This window comes from Anser cygnoides, chromosome 27 (assembly GCF_040182565.1).
Source record: "Anser cygnoides isolate HZ-2024a breed goose chromosome 27, Taihu_goose_T2T_genome, whole genome shotgun sequence".
Taxonomy (NCBI): Eukaryota; Metazoa; Chordata; class Aves; order Anseriformes; family Anatidae; genus Anser; species Anser cygnoides.
In genome coordinates, this window is record NC_089899.1 from 489,372 (window position 1) to 507,158 (window position 17,787).

At 70.3% G+C, this 17,787-nt stretch overlaps 1 protein-coding gene across 4 annotated transcripts; it reads left to right on the forward strand.

Moving 5' to 3' along the window:
- Positions 1-190: 190 nt before the first annotated feature.
- Positions 191-17,589, forward strand: PALM (paralemmin). 4 transcript variants are annotated; one of them, XM_048051931.2, is made up of 9 exons: positions 191-258; positions 9,600-9,648; positions 10,444-10,524; positions 10,626-10,756; positions 11,616-11,742; positions 11,901-11,922; positions 12,085-12,144; positions 13,185-13,316; positions 14,726-17,589. In XM_048051931.2, the coding sequence occupies exons 1-9, from the start codon at positions 206-208 to the stop codon at positions 15,292-15,294; spliced, it is 1,224 nt and encodes a 407-aa protein (XP_047907888.2). In that variant the 5' UTR covers positions 191-205; the 3' UTR covers positions 15,295-17,589. The 4 variants fall into 4 exon arrangements, with proteins under 4 accessions (XP_047907888.2, XP_066840035.1, XP_066840034.1 ...); XM_066983933.1 differs by lacking the exon at positions 191-258 and adding an exon at positions 1,990-2,190; XM_048051932.2 differs by lacking the exon at positions 191-258 and adding an exon at positions 6,575-6,757.
- Positions 17,590-17,787: the final 198 nt, after the last annotated feature.

Consider the following 17,787-nt stretch of genomic DNA (forward strand, 5'->3'; position numbering starts at 1 on the left):
GGGCAGCCCCCCCCCGGCCGGGGTCGGCGCCTCCTCGGCCGCCTCCGGCGCCGCTCCCCGGCGAAGCGCTGACACCTAGCGGCGGCCGGGCCGGGCGCGGGGACCTGCCGGGCCCCCCCGGGCACCCCGGCGGGGGGGCGCGGGGCTCACCCTGAGCATGCGGATGTCGTTGTCCACCGTGCGGGGGTCGTAGAGCGGGTGCGCGATGGACTCCTCGACGCCGAAGACCTGCTGGGACTCCTCGGGCCGCTCCAGCCGGTGGGCGCCCAGCACCACGCGCACCGAGGGGTTGCGCCTGCGGCCCCGGGGCACCGTGAGTGGGCACCGCCGGGCCGGGAGCCCTCGGGGACGCACGGGAGAAGGGGGCCGGGGAGGCTGGGGGGCTGCTCCAGCGCCACGTAACCCCCCCCGGATGGGAGCATCCACCCCTACGGGGCCACGCCGTGTCCTGGGGAGGGCACCGGAGCCCGTGCCCCCACCGGAGCGCCGCTCACCTGGGGATGGGGCAGTGAGCCGCCGTCATCACCCACTTGGGCCACACGAGGAAGCCCCCGCAGAAGTGCTGCCCGTCCATCTGGATGGAGGCGATGAAGGGCCGGGAGTGGGGCAGCGCTGCCTTCCCCCCGATCACCCAGCTGCCGCGGGCACCTGGTGGGTGCGGGCGGTCAGCGGCTGCAGGGGGACCGGGCACCCCAGCGCCACCCACGGGTGCTCAGGCTCCTGCCCCAGGCCCCTCGTCCCCACCCTGGCTGCGGGGGACCGGCCCCGCGGCCCCAGCTGTCCCATTACCTGCTGGGCCCAGCGCCGGGAGCAGCACGGAGCCCCCCAGGCTGAGGATGAGCAGAGCGGTGACCATGCTGGTGCAGTGTGGGCCTCTGCCACCTCCTGTGGGGCCACCTGGGGTGCGTGGGGGGGGTTAAATAACCCTGGAGGGGGGTGCTGTGGGCACAGCCACCGTGCGGATGCTGGCGGGTTTCCTCCTCTTGGGGTGTTGCTGCCTTGTGCAATCACGTTGGAGTGGGGGGCGTGGGGAGTGCAATGCTGCGGGGCTGTGGGGGCTCTGTGGGCCCGGGGGGGGGGGCTCAGGCTCGCTGTCCCCAGGGCTTCGGAGCCAGCCTGGCTTGAGGCACTGCTTGGCAGCCTCCCTTGGAGCGCGGAGGCTGCTCGCTGGGAGGGGAGCGGATTAAGGAAGGAAGAGTGAAAGCAGAGCAGCTTCCAGCCCTGTCCTGGCTGCTCTCGTGCCTTGAGCTAACCGGGATGAAATCCTGTTCTTGGCGCAGTGGGTGCGAGCAGGGCCCTGCCATGGCCCAGGGACGCTCCCCAGGACGTGGCAGCGCCCGCAGGACTGGCGGTGGCCTGGCTGCTGCGTGCTGTGCCCTCTGCCAGCCCCCCGGACGCTGCCTGGCTCTGGGCCTGTGCCCGTGCACGGGGGCTGCAGCCCCTGGTCCGGATCCCCGGCGGGTACCGGCTGGGAGGGCCAGGGCTCCGAGAGCTGGGTGTCCCATGGTTGGGGGTCCCATGGTTGGGGTGCCCCCGCTGCGGAGCTGGGCTCGCTCCGGGGTGGGTGAGGAGCTCGCGCCCCCGCAGCGGGCAGATTTCTTCACACCGCCGTGGTTTGAGCCTCGGCCCGGGCTTCCTGTGTCAGTTTGCCAGCGTTTACCCAACGCAACTGTCAGCGGGAAAGAGGGAGCCGGGGGGGGGCAGCCCGGGCCCTGCTGGGGGTCCCTCTTGGCACCCTCGGGGTTGCGCGGGGGAGCTGGGAGCGGGGCGTTTGGCCAGGACCGGGGGGCCCCTCCCGGGGGCGGCGGGGCTCAGCCCGGCGGGGGGGGCCCGGGCAGGAGCCGGCAGCGCCCGCGACCCCCCGGTTCCGCCCAGCCGGGCCCGGCTTCGGGGCCCCCGCACCCCGAAAGCGGCCGCGGGGGCGCCCGGGGGCGGCGGCGGCGGGCGGGGAGCGCCGCGCCCCGAGGCCGGGTGAGGGGCGGCGGCAGTGGCGGGCCGCGCCCGGCAGACGGAGCTGTGCGGGAGGCGGCGGCACCGGCGCGGCCCCGCCATCCCTGCGCATCCCGCAGCCCCGCCGGGGATGCCGCCGCCCGCCGGGCCCTGAGCGCCGGGACGCCGGCGGCCGCCGGCCCCGCTCCGCCGCGCCTCGCCCGGCCCCCCCCGACCCGCGGAGCCCGCCTGGAAGATGGAGTGAGTACCGGGGCCGGGCCGCCCCCCCGGCACCCCCGCACCGGGCCGCGGGTCCCCCGGTGCCGCGCACCGCAGTGCCGGGGCGGGGGCGGCCCCGCGGGGGCCGGGGCTCCGGACCCCCCCCCCCCTCCGCCCCCCGTTCCCCGGCGGGGTCGCGGTACCGAGGGCTCGGGGAGGAAACACCGGCGGCTCGCGTCCCCCCCCCCCCCCCCCCGGTGCGGGGCTCCCGGACCCCAAAACCGGGGCTCGCCCCCCCCCCTCCCCCCGACGCTGGGCGCCCGGTCCCAGGGGCTCGCGTCCCGGAACCGGGGGGGCTCGGGGCCCCCATCCTCGGGGCCCGCGTCCGCCCCGGTGCCGGGGGCTCGGCCCCCCGCTGCCGCTCGGTGGGGGCTGCCCCCGGTGCCTGCCCCCCCCCCGCCCCGCCGCGGGGTGCCGGGGGGCGGTGGTGGGGGCCCCGGAGCCGGCGGGGGGCGAGTCCCTGCTGGCGGGGGGGCGGAGGGGCGACGCTTTGGGCGGCTCGGACCTGTTGTTGCTGCTGCGTGTGGCTGGGGGCGAGTGGGTGGCGGGGAGCCCGCGGCCCCCTCCCTGCGCACGCAGCCCCATCCCTCGGCGAGGGGCCTGGGGGGCAGCCCCGGGGGCTTCTCGCAGCCCGGCTCCCGCCGGGGGCGGCTCCGTGCGAGCCCGGGGATGCTCTCCCGGCCCCGACCCTCTTTGTGTGCCGCGGTGGGGCCCTGCCCCGCTCGGCTGGTGCCTGCGGGCCCGCTCCGGGCTGGGCACGGGGCTCCGCGGGCGGATGGGGAGAGGGGGGCACAGGTGGGGGCACCCTGCCCGTGCTGACTGTGTCCCTCGGGAGGGCGAGGGGCAGGCCGGTGCTCGACGCCAGGTGCCAGCGAGGGCAGCCCCATCACACCCAGGCCTTCCCTTCCCTCCCCGTGGCTCCGGTCCCCCCACGGCACGGGGGGGACCCCGGCATCTCCTGGGTTTGGCACCGGGGGCTTTGAGGGGCATCCATCCAGCCCAGCCTGGGGGCCTGCGCCTTGTGAGCGCCTCGCCCCGCACCGATTAATGGGCTGCCTGCTAATGAGGGGCTGGGTGCTCGACTGGTCCTGCTCGGCTGCCAGCTCCCCCCGGTTTGGGGGAGCCCTACTGGGGGTGCTGGAGGTGGTCGGGGTGATTGCTGCCTGCTGTTGGGGTCGGACTCCGGCTCGCTGAGAGCGGCGTGGGAGGGTTTCAGAGGCCTGGGTGCAATGTTTGGGATGGAAATGGGGAGGGGGTCAGCCCCCAGGCCTGGTGACAGCACAGGGCAGGGCAGCAGTTCCTGTCCCCAGCTCCCCCATGCCACATCTCCCAGCTCTGCTCCTGCCTCCGGAGCCCCTCCGACACCGGGGGCTGCGGGATAGACGCCACTGGCTGCCCCCGGGGGACAAGGAGCCCTTTGGGAATGTGCCAGGGCTGTTGTCTGTGTGCTGGAAATACCAGATTGTTCCTTTTCTTGACTAAAATCCCCACGAGGGAAACGTGCCCTGGAGGTGAGAGGTGAGCATGGGGCTGAGCAGAGAAGCAGAACCCGGGCGTGCACGGCTTCTGTTTGGGCAGCTTCAGCGCAGCCCCTTCTGGGCGCTCAGGGTTTGGCTCTTCTGGAGATGGGTCTTGAGATTTTGGGCTGGAATAAATGTGCAAAAGTTATTGCTGGATGACATGCCGACACGTGTTTTCCCTGGGCAGCTGTGGGTGTGTGAGCAGACCTATAGCTCCAGCGCTCCGGCACTGGCTTCCACCAGTTGTGCTCTGCTAAATTCAGACCCTCGTCATTGGGATGGGGGCATAGGAAAGCCGCGGGTCAGGAGAGGCCCATGGCAAAGCACTCCCTGGACCTAGGCCTGGCTCTGCGGCTGCTAATGTGTGCTGGGGAGCGTGCTCCGGGCTTGGGTTGGCTCTTGCCTTTCCTTGGCATTGGCAGCAGCTGGAGGAGGGTGCTGGCCGCTGCGAGCTGCTGGTGCCAAGGGAGGTTTGGCTAAAAGCTTCCAGCTCTTATAGAGGCTCTGCTGGTCCCAGAGGGGCTGCTTTTCTGTCCTCTGCTCCTGCTGCTATTGATGCTGTTGAGTAGCTGGGGATTTTGCATCTCCACTTCTGGCTGCTCTGATAGCTCTTCCCTGCGCCTTGCTGTGCCTCCCCCAGGCTTCTGGCCTCCTCAGGAGCTGGGTGCTCTCCTGGTCCTGCCCTTCCCCACCGTCCCAGCCCTGATCAGGAGCTGATAGCCTTGAGGAGGAGGAGGAGGAGGAGGGAGATTTCAGCCCTGGCGGTAACCTGGGAGCTCTCCCACTGGGTGGGACTCAGGGTCCTGCTCTCCCCTCCACGTGCCTCTGTGGTGAAGCAAAACCCGGTCCACCGTGGTTCCCAAATGTCCTGGAGGAAGCCATAAAGCTCGGCCGCAGACAGCCGCACAATGGCACCGCAGCCCCCGTGCCAGGAACCGGGGCTCGGAGCTCGGCCCGCAGCCGCTAGATGCGGCCCCGCGGCACAGCCCTCAAGTGCGCCAGGCTGGGCAGGAACTGGAGCAAGAGCAGGTTTCCTTGGGAAACTGCTGCTGCTAGCTCTCCTGGTTCCTGGCCAGAAATAGCCACTTTCCCCTGCGCTGGGGGGGCAGCTCACGCCTTCCGCACCGCGCCGGGCTCGGCCAGATGGGCTTTGGCGCTGGAAGTGGCTGCAGTGGAGCTGGGGCGGGCGGGCAGGGGGCTCTGCCTGGGGAAGCCTCTCCTGGGTCCCCTGCATTGGTGGGAGCCAAAGAGCAAGGCTGGGACGTGGAAAGGACGTGCACAGGTCTGGGGGGTCAGGACAGGCCTGAGGGAGGGTGCAGAGCTCAGGGCCGGAGGCAGAGGTGGTGACGGGGAGCCTGATCTTCGGAGTCTGTACTTACCACTCGCACCCATTGGGAGGAGAGCGAGCCCCTCAGGCCCCAGACAGTCCCAGGGGATGAGGATGAGGCCTCCAGCAGCCCCGGAGCTCCCGTCGGGGAGGGGAGCCCGGGCTGGGCCTGCTCCAGGCAGGTGCTTCCTAGTGCGGAGGAGCTGGATGTGGTGTGAGGACGGAGCTCCCCGCTGGGGGCTGCGGGTGCTGGCTTGGGGCTCGGTGTCCTGCTAGGGCTCTGCACATGAACCACGTCCCCACTGGATGCATGGAGCCTCGTGTGCCCTCATCTTCATAGCGTTGGTGTGGCAAAGCTGCGGTGCCTCGAAGAAGCGAGGACCGGGGACAACGTGACACCGCCGGGGTGGCCGGAGCCGAGCGCCACGTCCCCGGGCGGTGCTGGGCTGCCTGGGGGGAGGAAGGCTCTGCTCTCATTCATAAACCGTGTGGGTGTTTCCTAGTGGAGCCTTGCTCCTCTAACTGGAAGGGAGCTGGAAACCCAAGTGTTTGGAGGGCACTTGAACCATTGTTTGAAAGATCTGTAATTTTCCAATCAAACTCTCTCCTTGAGCCTCCGTTCATCAAATATTCATAGGATCCATTTTCTCCTGGCACTCCCAGCCCACGTCTCAGCCCCAGGAATCAATCAGGCAGCTCTGCTGCTCTAATGCGTCCTGCGTTTTCGGGAGCTGCCACCCCTCCTCCCGCCTCCCCTCCTCGGTCCCGTCCCCTCCCCAGGCAGCGGCTCCGGACGGGGCCGCGCAGCCCGCGGGCACCCGCAGGGCTCAGAGCAGCCCGGCTGCGCGCAGCGGAGGCCCAGCCTCTCCTCGCTGTCACGGGGAGCCTTGTCCCTTCCCGCCCCAGCCTGCTGGCCGATGATTTATTTGCCTTCGCTGTCGATGGCTGTCGGCCCCGGGCTGCTGCAGCCCCCTCCCCTCCACACCCTGCTACGGGTGAGGGTGCTCGAGGGCGGCCCCGCTGCCCACGGCGGTGCTTTGGGGGGCTCGCGGCTGCCCCACGGCAGCAGCACTCGGGGCCTGCTTTCCCCGGGGGTCTGGCTGTTGGTGTAAACCAGCACCGCTCCTGCATGTCTGCCTGTGCTGCCGCCGCTTGCACCCGCGCTGGGCCCCGCACCAGGGCCCGTCTCGCCAGGGCCTCTCCCTGCCCTCCGCTCTGGCTCGGAGCTGAGCGGGTGGGAACGGAGCGGAGGTCAGGGGAGCGGAGGAGCAGCTTGAAACGGCTCTTCGCACATTTGGATGAGCTAATGGGAAAAAACAGAGGAAGGCAAATAAACATTATTGTTTCATGTCAGGCGGGGAGGAGACAAAAGGTCACGGGCTTCCCTTGTGATGGTGGAAACAGCGGCATCAGCAGGGCTGGAAAGAGCTGGAGAGCCAGGGAGGGAGCGCGGTGCGTGCTCGGGGCTCGTGCGTGCTCACACGTGGGCGCGTGGCTCTGCCCGAGGACTGCTGCCGTAGCAGGGGGAGTTCCCCCGGTGCTGTCTGTGCCCCTGGTCCCAGCGACCTCATTTGTTGTGCCACGGCCACGAGGCACATCGGAACCGGCTGGAGGAGCTGCCCCGGGACGGGCAGGGCTGGGACGTGCGCGCAGCGGGCACCGGGCGAAGCATGAACCTGTTTGCAGGAGCTCATGAGACCGGGTGAAATGAGGCGTGGCGGAGGAAGGGGTCGCTTTGTTGTTTTTTTCTGCCCTCGTGGCTCCCAAGCAGGGCGACAGCCCCTGGCTTGGTGCCGTTGGGATCCCCTTTCTGGGCACCCCGGCTGAGGCTGGAGCTTGGCGCTGCCGAGGCCTCCCGGGGAGCCCTGGAGGTGCCGAGTCCTTGGCCCGGCTGCGCCCTGGCCCCAGCCCTGCTGCTGGGCCCCCTCGGTCCCCGGGGCACAGCATCCTCCCTCCCGCGTTGCCATGGCGCCGTTGCCAGGGCGCCGTTGCCATGGCGATGTTGCCAGGGCGCCCGGCTCGGCGCGGCCATCCCTCATCCCTCATCCCTCGTCCCTCATCCCTCATCCCTCATCCCTCATCCCTCGTCCCTCATCCCTCGTCCCGGGGCTGCCGCCCCCCGGGGACAGCCGGGGCTGGGGAGCGGCTGCTCGGGGGGAGCCCGGGGTGACCCCGGCCCCGGCCCACCCGGGGGCTCCACTCACCAGCGCCCAGCCCCGGGGGGCCTGTGGAGCACGGTGACCCCCCTGGGATGGGGCAGGGCAGGGGCTGGGGGGCTGGAGGGGGCTGGGGGACCGGGGGGGGTCCACCCTTCCGTCCCTATGCCCTGTCCCCATGGGCAGGGGCCCGGGGGCTCCAGGATCAGCCCCATCCTGCCCCTTGTCGGGGTCTGGAGGTGAGGGATGAGCGGCTGGAGCCTTGTGGCAGGGCTGGGGTGCACCCGGGGCTGGGGCTGGGGGGGCAGCGAGGGGGCGCCCAGCCTGTTCTGCGTCTTTCCCTGGGCCAGGAAGATTCCTGGCTTTCTCCCCGGGAATGCAGAGGCTTCAGCAAATAATGGAAAATAAAGAGGATGGAGGAAAAGCAGAACAGAACGTTTCAGGAACACTGAAAAAGTTTGGATCTGTTGCGCGGGGCAAGATCCAGGAAAGAAGCGGGCTTTGGTCCAAAGTCCTCCGAGGCTGGGGTGCTGAGAGCCGGGCTCGGAGGGTGCCCACGGCCCCGGAGCAGGACGGCCCTGGCACGGGGCACCCCGGGGCTGCCGCGGGGCTGCCACCAGCCTGGTCCCACGGCTGGCGCAGGGGAGGGCGCGGGGGGCCCTCGGAGAGCCCGCGGGTGGGGGGCGGCCGCCGAGGGGGTGTCTGCAGGGCGCAGGCGGTCCGGGGGCTGCGGTGGGGTCAGGACAGCGGGGGGGAGCGGGGCCGGCCCCTGGTGCCCCCCGCTACCTGCGGGACAGGGAGCAGCAGCAAAGGGAGCAGGGGTGAGAACGGGACCCGCAGACGCTCCGACTCCCTTGGGGGTTTGAGTATTTAATTTCCCAGCTCGGGCGCAGCGTGGGGACGGCAGGCGGGCTGCCAGCCCGCTGACAAATGGAGGCTGCTGACAGCGGGCGAGCGCATGCGTGCGTGTGCAGAGCAGTCACGGCATCGCCTCAAACTGCACCAAAATAACCGCTCCGAAAGCGGCTCCGTCCCCGGTTTGTTTGTTTGGCCTTGATTTCACGCGCTGCCAGGATTCGGGTGCGGGGGAATCGTTGCCTTCGAGGAGGAGGAGGGCAGAGGCGGGGGGCTCCTCTCGCACCAGCGGGACATGGGGCCAGGCCCGGCCCCGGGGGGGTGCTGGGTGCGGGGAGCAGGTGAAGGTCGCCGCGGGGCATCACGTTTTCCATGGCCCCTTCAGGAAAGGTCCCCATTGTTTTTCCGGGGCTTTCTGGAAAGCAGTGATGTTTTGCATGCCATGGAAATGTTTTGCTTGGGGTGGGGACAGGGCAAACAGCCTGAACACAGCACCGTCGGAGGGCGGTTGGGAGGGGATGAGCCGAGGGGCCCTTGCAGGTCCCTGGTTGCTCTGGGAATGCTTCGGGGCCACCGCAGCCCCGCTCCCTCCCTTGCGGGCAGGACAGTCTGCGCTCGCTCCGAGCGCTGCAAACCCTCGGGCCCAGCCCGGTGTGCGCAGGGACAGGACCCGCGGGAGGCGGTTGGCGCCCCACTGTCCCCCGAGCCTTGGCCACCCCAGCTCCAGCGCTCCCAGCCAGGGCAGGAGCTCCTGGGAGCTGAGGAAATGGGTACGCACTTAGCCCCTTTCTCCCCGAGACTCGCTCCCTTTGCTCCTGCCCCCTCTCGGGCTCCACCGTCCCTTGCTCTGGCAAGCAAATGGCAATGATCCATCGCCTCACGCCACCGCCGAGCCTCCCACCCTAATTACTGCCGCAGCTCAGCACTTCGTTAGCATCGGCTGGCACACAGCCCACCTGCTCCCGGCGGCACCGCAGCCTCCCCAGGTCACAGACGGGCCCCGGGCGGGCGTCTCCAGCCCGGCTGCGCCCGCACCTGGTGCTCTGCAGCACGTCAGGGCCGTGTGGCTGCGGCCGTGTGTCTGTGCACGTCCGTGTGTCTGTCTGCACGTGTGTGTCGGTGTGTCTGCACGTCCGTGTGTCTGTGCTCGTTGGTGTGTCTGTGTCTGCACGCGTGCGCCCGTGCGCACACACCAGAAGGGTCACTGATCAGGAAAGGTGTGGGCAGCCAAGGAAGGGGCTTGCGATGGGACGTGTGAGGCAGGTTTAATGGCACCTCCATAGGCGCCGCGTCCACCCGCGTGCCGCGGGGTCACCGCCACCTGCAAGGGGGCAGACAGCGGGAACGGGTGCCTGGAGGAGACGTGCGGGGCGAGGAGTGCTCGGCTTCGGGGCGGCGAAGGGCAGGGGAGGCAGCAGCCAGCGGAAGGGAAGAGCTCGGCCTTTGTCTGTGCGCGGTGCCCGGCCCGCTGGCGGCACAATGTCCCCATTCAGCCGGCCGCGCGCTTCACGGCCGCTCTGTGCTCTCTTGCAGGGCTGTGGAGGCCAGCACCCTTCAGCAGGAGAGGCTGCAGGCCATCGCGGTGAGTCCCCTCGGGCGAGCAGGGGGCACCTGGCTGCTGGCCCCATGTCCTGGCCCCAAGGAGGTGACCCCCCCGGGACCCTCCGGGCTTGGTTCTGCACCTCTGGACCAGGGGCAGAGCTGGCGGCTGGGAGGGTTAATTAATGAAGCGGCACCTTGATGAGCCCCGAGGGAGAGCGAAACAAGGGAGGAGCCCCCCTTTGCCCTTCCCCAAGGGCTGGGGCTCGTGCAGGACCTGGCCCTGGGGGGTGCAGGCTCTGCCATCTCCCTGCCCCTGCCCTGCAGCAGCTCCCTGGCCCCCGGTGCCGCCGCCGGCTGCCAGCTCCCCGCTCCCCATCCCCATCGCTATCGGCCGATCTGCGCTGTACAAAGGGCAAATTGTTTGGGGCCAGAGGAGGAAAAAAAGCGAGTGACGCTTCCCGGGACTGGGACTGACTCTGCTAAAATAATCTGGACCGACCCCAGGATGTGCAGCGAGGGGGGAAGAGGGGGAAGAGGCCGCACGGGGCTGGATTCCCCGCTGCTGGCCGGCTCTCGCTCAGCAGGGCCAGGCGAAAAGAGCCCGTGCTCTGCGCCCTCTGTGCCTCAGTTTCCCCCAGCGCTGGGCTGGCGAGGTGCAGTCCCCGGGGGGGGCTGGATGAGGGAGCAGGGCGGAGGCGAGGTGAGGGGCTCCAGCCGTGCAGACCTGAGCCCGGAGGCTGCCCCCCCCCACGATGGAGGCGCCCCCCTGCCCACGGTGCCCGCTGCTGCCCCTGCCCCAGCCGACCCCGGCTCTGCCGCTGTCCCGTCCCCGCAGGAGAAGCGGAAACGTCAGACGGAGATCGAGAACAAGAGGCGGCAGCTCGAGGATGACCGGCGGCAGCTGCAGCATCTCAAGGTGAGGACCCCGCTGGGGACCCCCCCCCCAGCTCCAGGGATGGGCCAGAACCCCCGGCCTTGGGGGCGGCAGGACCGTGACCCCCCCGCTTTGCTCCCCAGTCCAAGGCTCTGCGGGAGAGGTGGCTGCTGGAGGGGGCCCCGTCCTCCGCCTCCGAGGAGGATGAGGCGATGAAGAAGCAAATGCAGGAGGATGAAGTGAAGACCAAGGAGCTGGAGGAAACCATCCAGAGGTAACGGGGCTGGGGGTGGCGGGGCGGGCTGGTGCCTGGGAGCCCTCAGGGTGCCGGGGACGTGCTCGGAGGATGCCCGAGCCCCCCGGGCACGCAGGAGGCCACGAGGCAGCTGGGTCCCCACGTCGGACGCAACGGGCGCTGCCACCACGCTGCCACCACGCTCAGGATGAGCGGGGCCGGCTCCCCGGGCACCCTTGGGTGGTCGCGGTGGCAGGAGGTGAGGGGGGGCAGCCCCCTCCCAGCCCCCCCGTGCTGGGGCGCTGACGGCGAGGGAGGGGCAGGGACCCCCCCGGCGGTGTCCCGGCAGCCCGGCAGGAATGCACCCGGTCCTTGGCTGCGCCCGTTAATTACTGGTTAATTACCGAGCATGGGAGCGGGGCCGGGCCAGGCGCGAAGGGGCCTTTGTGTCCGTGTAATGGCGCGGGGCATTCCTCCGGGCTGCAGAGGGAAAGGGCAGCTCGCGGGGAGACGGAACCAAAGGCTGGGAGCTGCGGCGCGGAGGTGCCCTCGTTCACACGGGGGGACGTGGGGGAAATCGGGGGGGCTCCCCCGGCCCCGCCACCTCCGGGGGCCGCGTGGGGCCTTCGCCGGGCTGATGGCCGGGGCTCCCTTGTTCCTGGGGAATGTGATCGGGATGGACGCTTCTGGGAGCAAAACGTGGATGAGGTGGCGTCGCTCTGTGCCACCAACCGATGGCGCTGACAGTGCCCAGGGGCTGGGTTTAATCATCCCGTGGGGCCGGGGGGCAGCGCTGCGGGGCTGGCTCGGTGGCACTCTGTCCGTCTGTCCCTGGGTGTGTGTCGCTGCTCCGTGCTCCTCCGTCTGAGTGCAGCCCCCGGCCCGGTTCCTCCCCCAGGCTGGAGAAGGAGCTGGAGACGCTGGAGAACAGCAGCTCGGTGGCGTCCACCAAGGAGAACCTGGCCGAGGTGGCGGCGGTGCCGGCCAAGGAGGAGAAGGCAGAGACCGTCCCCAACGCGCAGAAGGTGGGCATGGCCGACCGCCTGCGGGGCCGGGTGGGCAGGGGGGGAGGGGGAGAGGGGCTGCATTTTGGGGGGGCTGTGCTTGGTGCCTCGCCACCGGGGCCGGGTGCAGGGCGCAGTGGGTCCCCTGCAGCTCCTAACCTCGCTCTTCTGTTTTGCAGAGTCCCCTGGGCACGGCCGTAGGTAGGTGACCCTGGACCCCACATCCCCCTCGCAGGGGGAGCCCGTCCAGGTGGCAGCGGGAGGCTCCGTCTGCCCCGGGGCCATCCCGTGGGCGCGTGTGGGGCACGTGGGTGGCTGGGGATCATCTTGGCTCAGGGCCTCGCTTCTCCTCTCCACCCCCAGCCAAGAAGGTCTCCAGCAGCCCCATGAAGGCGGTGGAAGGCACCGACATGATGAAGGCAGGTACGTGCCCACTTCCACGCGAGAAGCACTCGCTCCTGGTCGCTTCCCTCCTCCCGCCCCGTGGCACCTTGTGGCTCACCGCCCTCAATGCACAGCCCATCCTGCAGCCCTGCCACCAACGATCCCCGCCGCTCCACGAGTTTCCAAGCCTAGGGCATAAAATATCGGTTATTTGCCATCGGAGGGTTCGTGTTCGGTGGAATCCCGCGGCTGGTTTGCTGTTCAGGGCCCCCATGCCCTCCCCTCCCTACTCCATGTCTCTGCTCCAGTTTCATCCTTTGCCTCCTGCTCTGTTTGCGGCTTCTCGGTGCGAGGGAGAGGAGAGGTGCGGGGCCGGGGCTGGGGCTGCCTGACCGCGGGAGCTTGCACAGACGCTGGGAGCAGGCAGGGGCTGCAGCAGCCGGCACCAAGCCGCCCGTGCTGGGACAGGGCTGGAGCTCCTGGAGAGGTTTGCTCTGGTCCGGGGACGCTCAGACCGGGCTGAGGCACTGGGAAGAACCCGGCTCTGTGCCCATGGAGCCAAGCGCCGCCGGGCCGAGGTGACCCCGGTGCCCGCGGGGACCAGCCGGGGAGATGAAGGACCGATGCCGAGGATCGCCCGTCCCACGAAGCGCAGGGGCTGCCCTGCCGCCTCAGCCTGCACCAGCGCCCTCAGCGCCGCGTCCCATGAACGTGATCCTGGCCCCAAGCCCAGGCCCCTGCGGTTGGCCCCACTCGCTGGCCGGACAGACGGACGTGGCGGCCGCTGGCCCTGCTGCCTCCTGGGGCCGGCCCAGCAGCCGCGGAGGTAAGGGGATGCCGGCAGCACCAGGACGGTGAGAGCCCCGTGGGTCCCGTAGGAGGGCAGTGCCCGGGATGTCGCACCTGCCTCTGCCTTCACTCCTCCTCGCTGCAGCTGCTGCCTTGCTAACGCCGCTGAGCACCGCTGAGCACCGCTGAGCACCGCGCCGTGCCGCTGCGCCTGCCCGCTGCTGGCTGCTGAGCACGGGCTGGGGAGGGCCGGGGCCGCCGTAACGCTCACTGTGCTCTTTGTGTCCCAGCCATGTACTCAGTGGAGATCACAGTGGAGAAGGACAGAGTTACTGGGGAGACCAAGGTCCTGTCCAGCACCACCCTTCTCCCCCAGAACCATTGTCTGCAAGGGGTCAAAGTGTACGAGGATGAGCTAAAAGGTACGGCCCCGTCCCGCACCGCTGGCAGGCGTCAGGAGCAAAGGGCAGGGGACGAGGGACCGGCTGCCCGAGCATCCCATGGGCGCCAGGGTGAGGAAGGGCCGGGGCAGCTCCTGCTGCCTTCACCGGCTCCACAGGGGAACCAGCTCAGGGCAAGCCCTCGACAGCCCGTCCTGTGCCCCAGCCAGCCCGGCGTGGGAGCCATCCCAGCACCATGGTGTGGACGGTCCTGAGGGGCCAGCCCGGGTTTGCACGTCAAGTCCCTGTGCTGATGGGGAGCACGGAAGAGGATCTGCTGCATCCAGAGCCCCAGGAGCACATCTCACCAGCGAGGCGATGGCACCGGCATCACGTCGGTCTGGTGTCACGGGCACCTCCCGTCCGGGGACAGGATGGGGCTGAGCAGCTGGGCTGCTGGGGATCCCTGCGCCACCCAGGCTGGCAGCACAGAGCCCGTCCCCTGGGTGCAGGGAAGAAGCAGTTTTAGGGACCAGTGCCTGCTTTTGGGGCCTCCCAGGAACCTGCTTTGATGGTGCTGGTGGCACCGAGGGACAGCTGTGTCAGCAGCGAGGACTGACCGCGGAGCTGCGGAATACGGCCGGGAGCTGCGGTGGCTGAGCAGACCCTGGGCTCCATGGGCTGACCGCAGCTGGCCCTGCTCCACGACGTCCTCCCTGCGGAGGGAGGGACTGTCACCGCCACCTCCGTCACCTCCGTCACTTCCACCACCTCTATCAGTCACCTGCCTCAGCACAGCGGGACCCTGCGCTGACCGGGGGCCCAGGACCCCCCCGTTCCCAAGGAGGTGCCGAGGAGCCCCCTCGGCAGTGAGCAGCCCAGGTCACTCCCGGCCGAGCCAGCCCTGCCTGGCCCGGTCATTATCTGTTATCGCTCGTCTGACTGCGTTCCGTGGCTGTTGCACTGATCATCACATGATGCTCCAAGTCAAGTGGAAAATGCGATGCGCTGGGTGCATCCCTCACCGCCGAGCACAGCTCCGCCTGCCCTGCAGCGCTGCGAGTGCCTGTGCGCTGCGCACCAGCGGCAGAAGACCCCGTCCCTCCATGGGCACGGGGCCACCAGGCACTGCGGGCACCGGGGCGCAGTGGGACGGGGTGCTCGGCTCGGGGCTGGCAGGCGGCAGCGGGGACCTGCTGCAAAGCGTCGCCTCGGCCCGGGGTTCAGAGGTGCCGAGGGCTGGGAGCGGCTCCTCGGGTGGTGCCGTTGGTGCAGCCGCCCCGCTCGCTGCATGGAGCAGGGGCTGGGAGGGCTGGGGGCTGCCAGGAGGTGAGCCTGGCCTGGGGGCAAGGGGGCGGCGCGGGGGAGCCGGGCTGCACGAGCGGGGCTCGTCCTGGTGCAGTCCGAGCCCCCTCCCCGCCACCCCTCACCTCCTCCTCTTGTCCCCGCAGTGGTGCACGCGGTGAGCGCCGAGGCTGGGGCCCTGCAGAACGGGGCCCACCCGCTCAGCTCCTCGGAGGTCGACGAGCTCCTTCACAAGGCGGACGAGGTGACCCTGAGCGAGGCCAAGGCGGGCGAGGAGGCGCCCGGCAGTGCCCCGTCCAGCCAGAAGCCGACGCCGCGCAGGGAGATCACGGGGCTGCAGGCGAAGCCGCGGGAAAACTCCATGGTGCTGCCGCCGGGCGAGGGCGCGGAGCCGAGCCGGGAGCAGCCGGTCACCATGATCTTCATGGGCTACCAGAACGTGGAAGACGAGAACGAGACCAAGAAGGTGCTGGGGCTGGAGGGCACCATCAAGGCTGAGCTGGTGGTGATCGAGGACGCCGAGAGCAAGCTGGAGCCGGCGTGCAAGGACCACGCACCGCCCAACGGCACCGCGCTGGAGCCTGCGGCCGCCCTGCCGCAGGGGGAGGAGGCCCCGGGCGGGCAGAAGCCGGGCGCCAACGCCACGGAAGCCAAGGAGGCCGAGCAGGACATGGACGCGAAGAAGCAGCGCTGCAAATGCTGCACGGTGATGTGAGCCCCGCGGCCGGCGAGAGCAGGCTGCCCCCGCCGAGCCCCTCCGCCCCCGCTCCCCAGGCCCGCGGCCCCGCAGGACACAGGGTTATTTACTGGCCAGACACAGCCCCCTTTTTTCTTAAGAACTGGGGAAATCCAACGCGGTGTTTGTAAAGCCTACCAAAGGCGGCAGCACTCCGAGGCCGTGGCATCGCTCGCCCCGTCTGTCCAACGCCCGCTCCGTGCGACACCCCCAGTGCTGCGTGTGATATTTATTAGAGACCCCCCCACGCCCCACGTTTCGCCTGCCCCTCCCCACGGCCCTGCCTCACCCCGGCGCAGACACCGGGAGCATTTCCCTCCTTCCTCCAGCAATTTCCCACCCGCCATTGGAAGACGTTCGCCGGCCGGGCCAGGGGACAGAGACAAGTCCAGCAGCTGGCAGGACCCGCGGTCACCCAGCCCGCAGCAGGCACGGTGCGAAGCCCCCCGCCAGCCCTTCCCCTGCACCTCCAGCGCCGTCTCTCCAGCGCATCCCCGGCCCGGCTCCATCCCGGGGGCTTGGCCGTCGTTGGCTCCGTGATGCTGGGCTCGGCCGGGCTGTCGGTGCGGTGCCGGGAGTGCGCAGGGTGCCGTGGACCAGGCGCAGCTCCCACGGGGCGGGCGCAGGCTGGGTCCAGGCAGGGAGCCTGGCTCCTCTCCCCTGGACTCTCCTCTCCGTGCGGGAGCTCCTCACCCTGCCGCTCGTGGTGACGGCAGCCACCGGCCAGGTACCGACGCCACCACCGCGGCTGCGGGGCCGCTCCAACACCTCAGCTGCCCTGCCGGTGTCACTGGGCTCCAGCACCCGAGGGGGGCGAGCGGGGCCGTGTCTGGGTGCCCACTGCCCACCCAGGGGGGCGGCGATGGCTGGGGGCAGCCCGTGAGGGCAGCGAGCAGAGGGGGAGCAGGGGGTCCCAGCCCACAGGGATGGGATCGGGGCTCGGACCTGCCTGTGACACCCCGCAGCAGCGGGAGGGTGGCCCAGCGCCCCCCAACCCTGCCCTGGGGTGGCCCCCGCGCCCTCACCACGTCCTCCTGGCCCCAGGCAGCTGCAGCCGAAGCTGCCCCGGCGGTGGCAGCTTTGCAGAGCCAGTTTGCGGGTGACCAGTGTCAGGTCCCCGGCCCAGTTCACCCCAGGTGCTGGGACTGGGGCCTGCTGGGGGGACTGGTGTCCTGTGCAGGGTGTCCCTGGGACGCTGTCTCCATGCCCTGGTGGTGAAGGTCGGGGCCGTAGCCCCGTGCCAGGACCGCCAGCAGCCTCCCTGCTCCTCTGCCCCTTGCCCCAGCCCGTCGGCGGGGATTTCACCACCAGCATTAGCGTTTCCTCCCCACTGAGACCTTCTGGGGCAGCAGGGGGGGCTCCACCGTGGCCAGCCGGGCACCCGTGGGTGCTGAGCCTGGCCCAAACCCTGGGTGCTGCTGGCAAAGCAGCCAGCGCGGGCAGGGCTCCTGCTGGGAGCCCCCGTCTCCCCCCAGCCCGGTCCCCGAGGTCCTGGTCCGAGTGGGTCCTTGCTGCGGCACAAGGCCGGGCGCGCCGGGGGCCCTGCTGCGACGTCCCAGCTGCCGCCCCGGTGCCACCGAGGCCGCGGTTTTCCCCCGATTGTGTCTGCGGGGCAGGGAGCAGGGGCCAGAGGCTGGGGGGGGATGTGGGGGCTGGCAGTGCTGCAGTGTGGGGTCTCCTGGGGGGGGGGTGCCTGTCCCCGAGCCCCAGCCGTGTGCCAAAAGCCTCTGGGAGGGGCAGAGCCCCATTGGGGCAAGGGGAGAGCCTCTCCTGCCACCGGCAGTGACACGGCCAGGAGACCCCCAGTCCCAGGGCGTGTGTGGCGTGGGGCGCTGGGGCTGGATGCTGGGGGGCATCTGCCCCATTAATCCCTGGGGTTCAGGGCCAGGTCCCCCACGGGGTTTCATGTCCCCTCCTGCCACCCCCTCCCCGGGTGCTGATCCCAAACCAGGCCCCCTGCCACCCTCAGCACCCCCAGCCCCCCGGTTGCCTTTGGACCCAGCATTGGCCCCTGGCAGAGGCAGGATCAGGATCAGGCCCCCGTGGGGCTGGGGCTGTCAGGGGGCAGCAGCAGCGAGGAGCCCGGCCGTGCCCCAGCCCCGTCCCGGCGAGCCCCGCGCCGTCCCCCCGCCTGGCTCAGCTGAAGTGCACTTCCCGCACCCCCCCCGTGCTTTTTACTTGTGACGAAGCCGTTTGAAGTTCCCCCCCCTCCCCGGCCCCCCCGTTGTTTGTAAGACACCCGAACCGAGCAAATAAACTGTGTGAATAACCAGCCTGGCGCCTCTGCCTCTGCCTGGGGGCCACCTCGGCCGGGGCACCGCTCGCCTGCGCTCAGCACCCTGACGTGGGCGCTGGGCACGGGGGTGGGAAGGGGCCGGGAGGGGGGGTGCTGGCGAGGGGACGGTGGCCGGAGGTTGGGTCCATCCCCACCGAGCGCCATGGGGTAGAGGCCTGGTGCACCAGCGGGGTCTG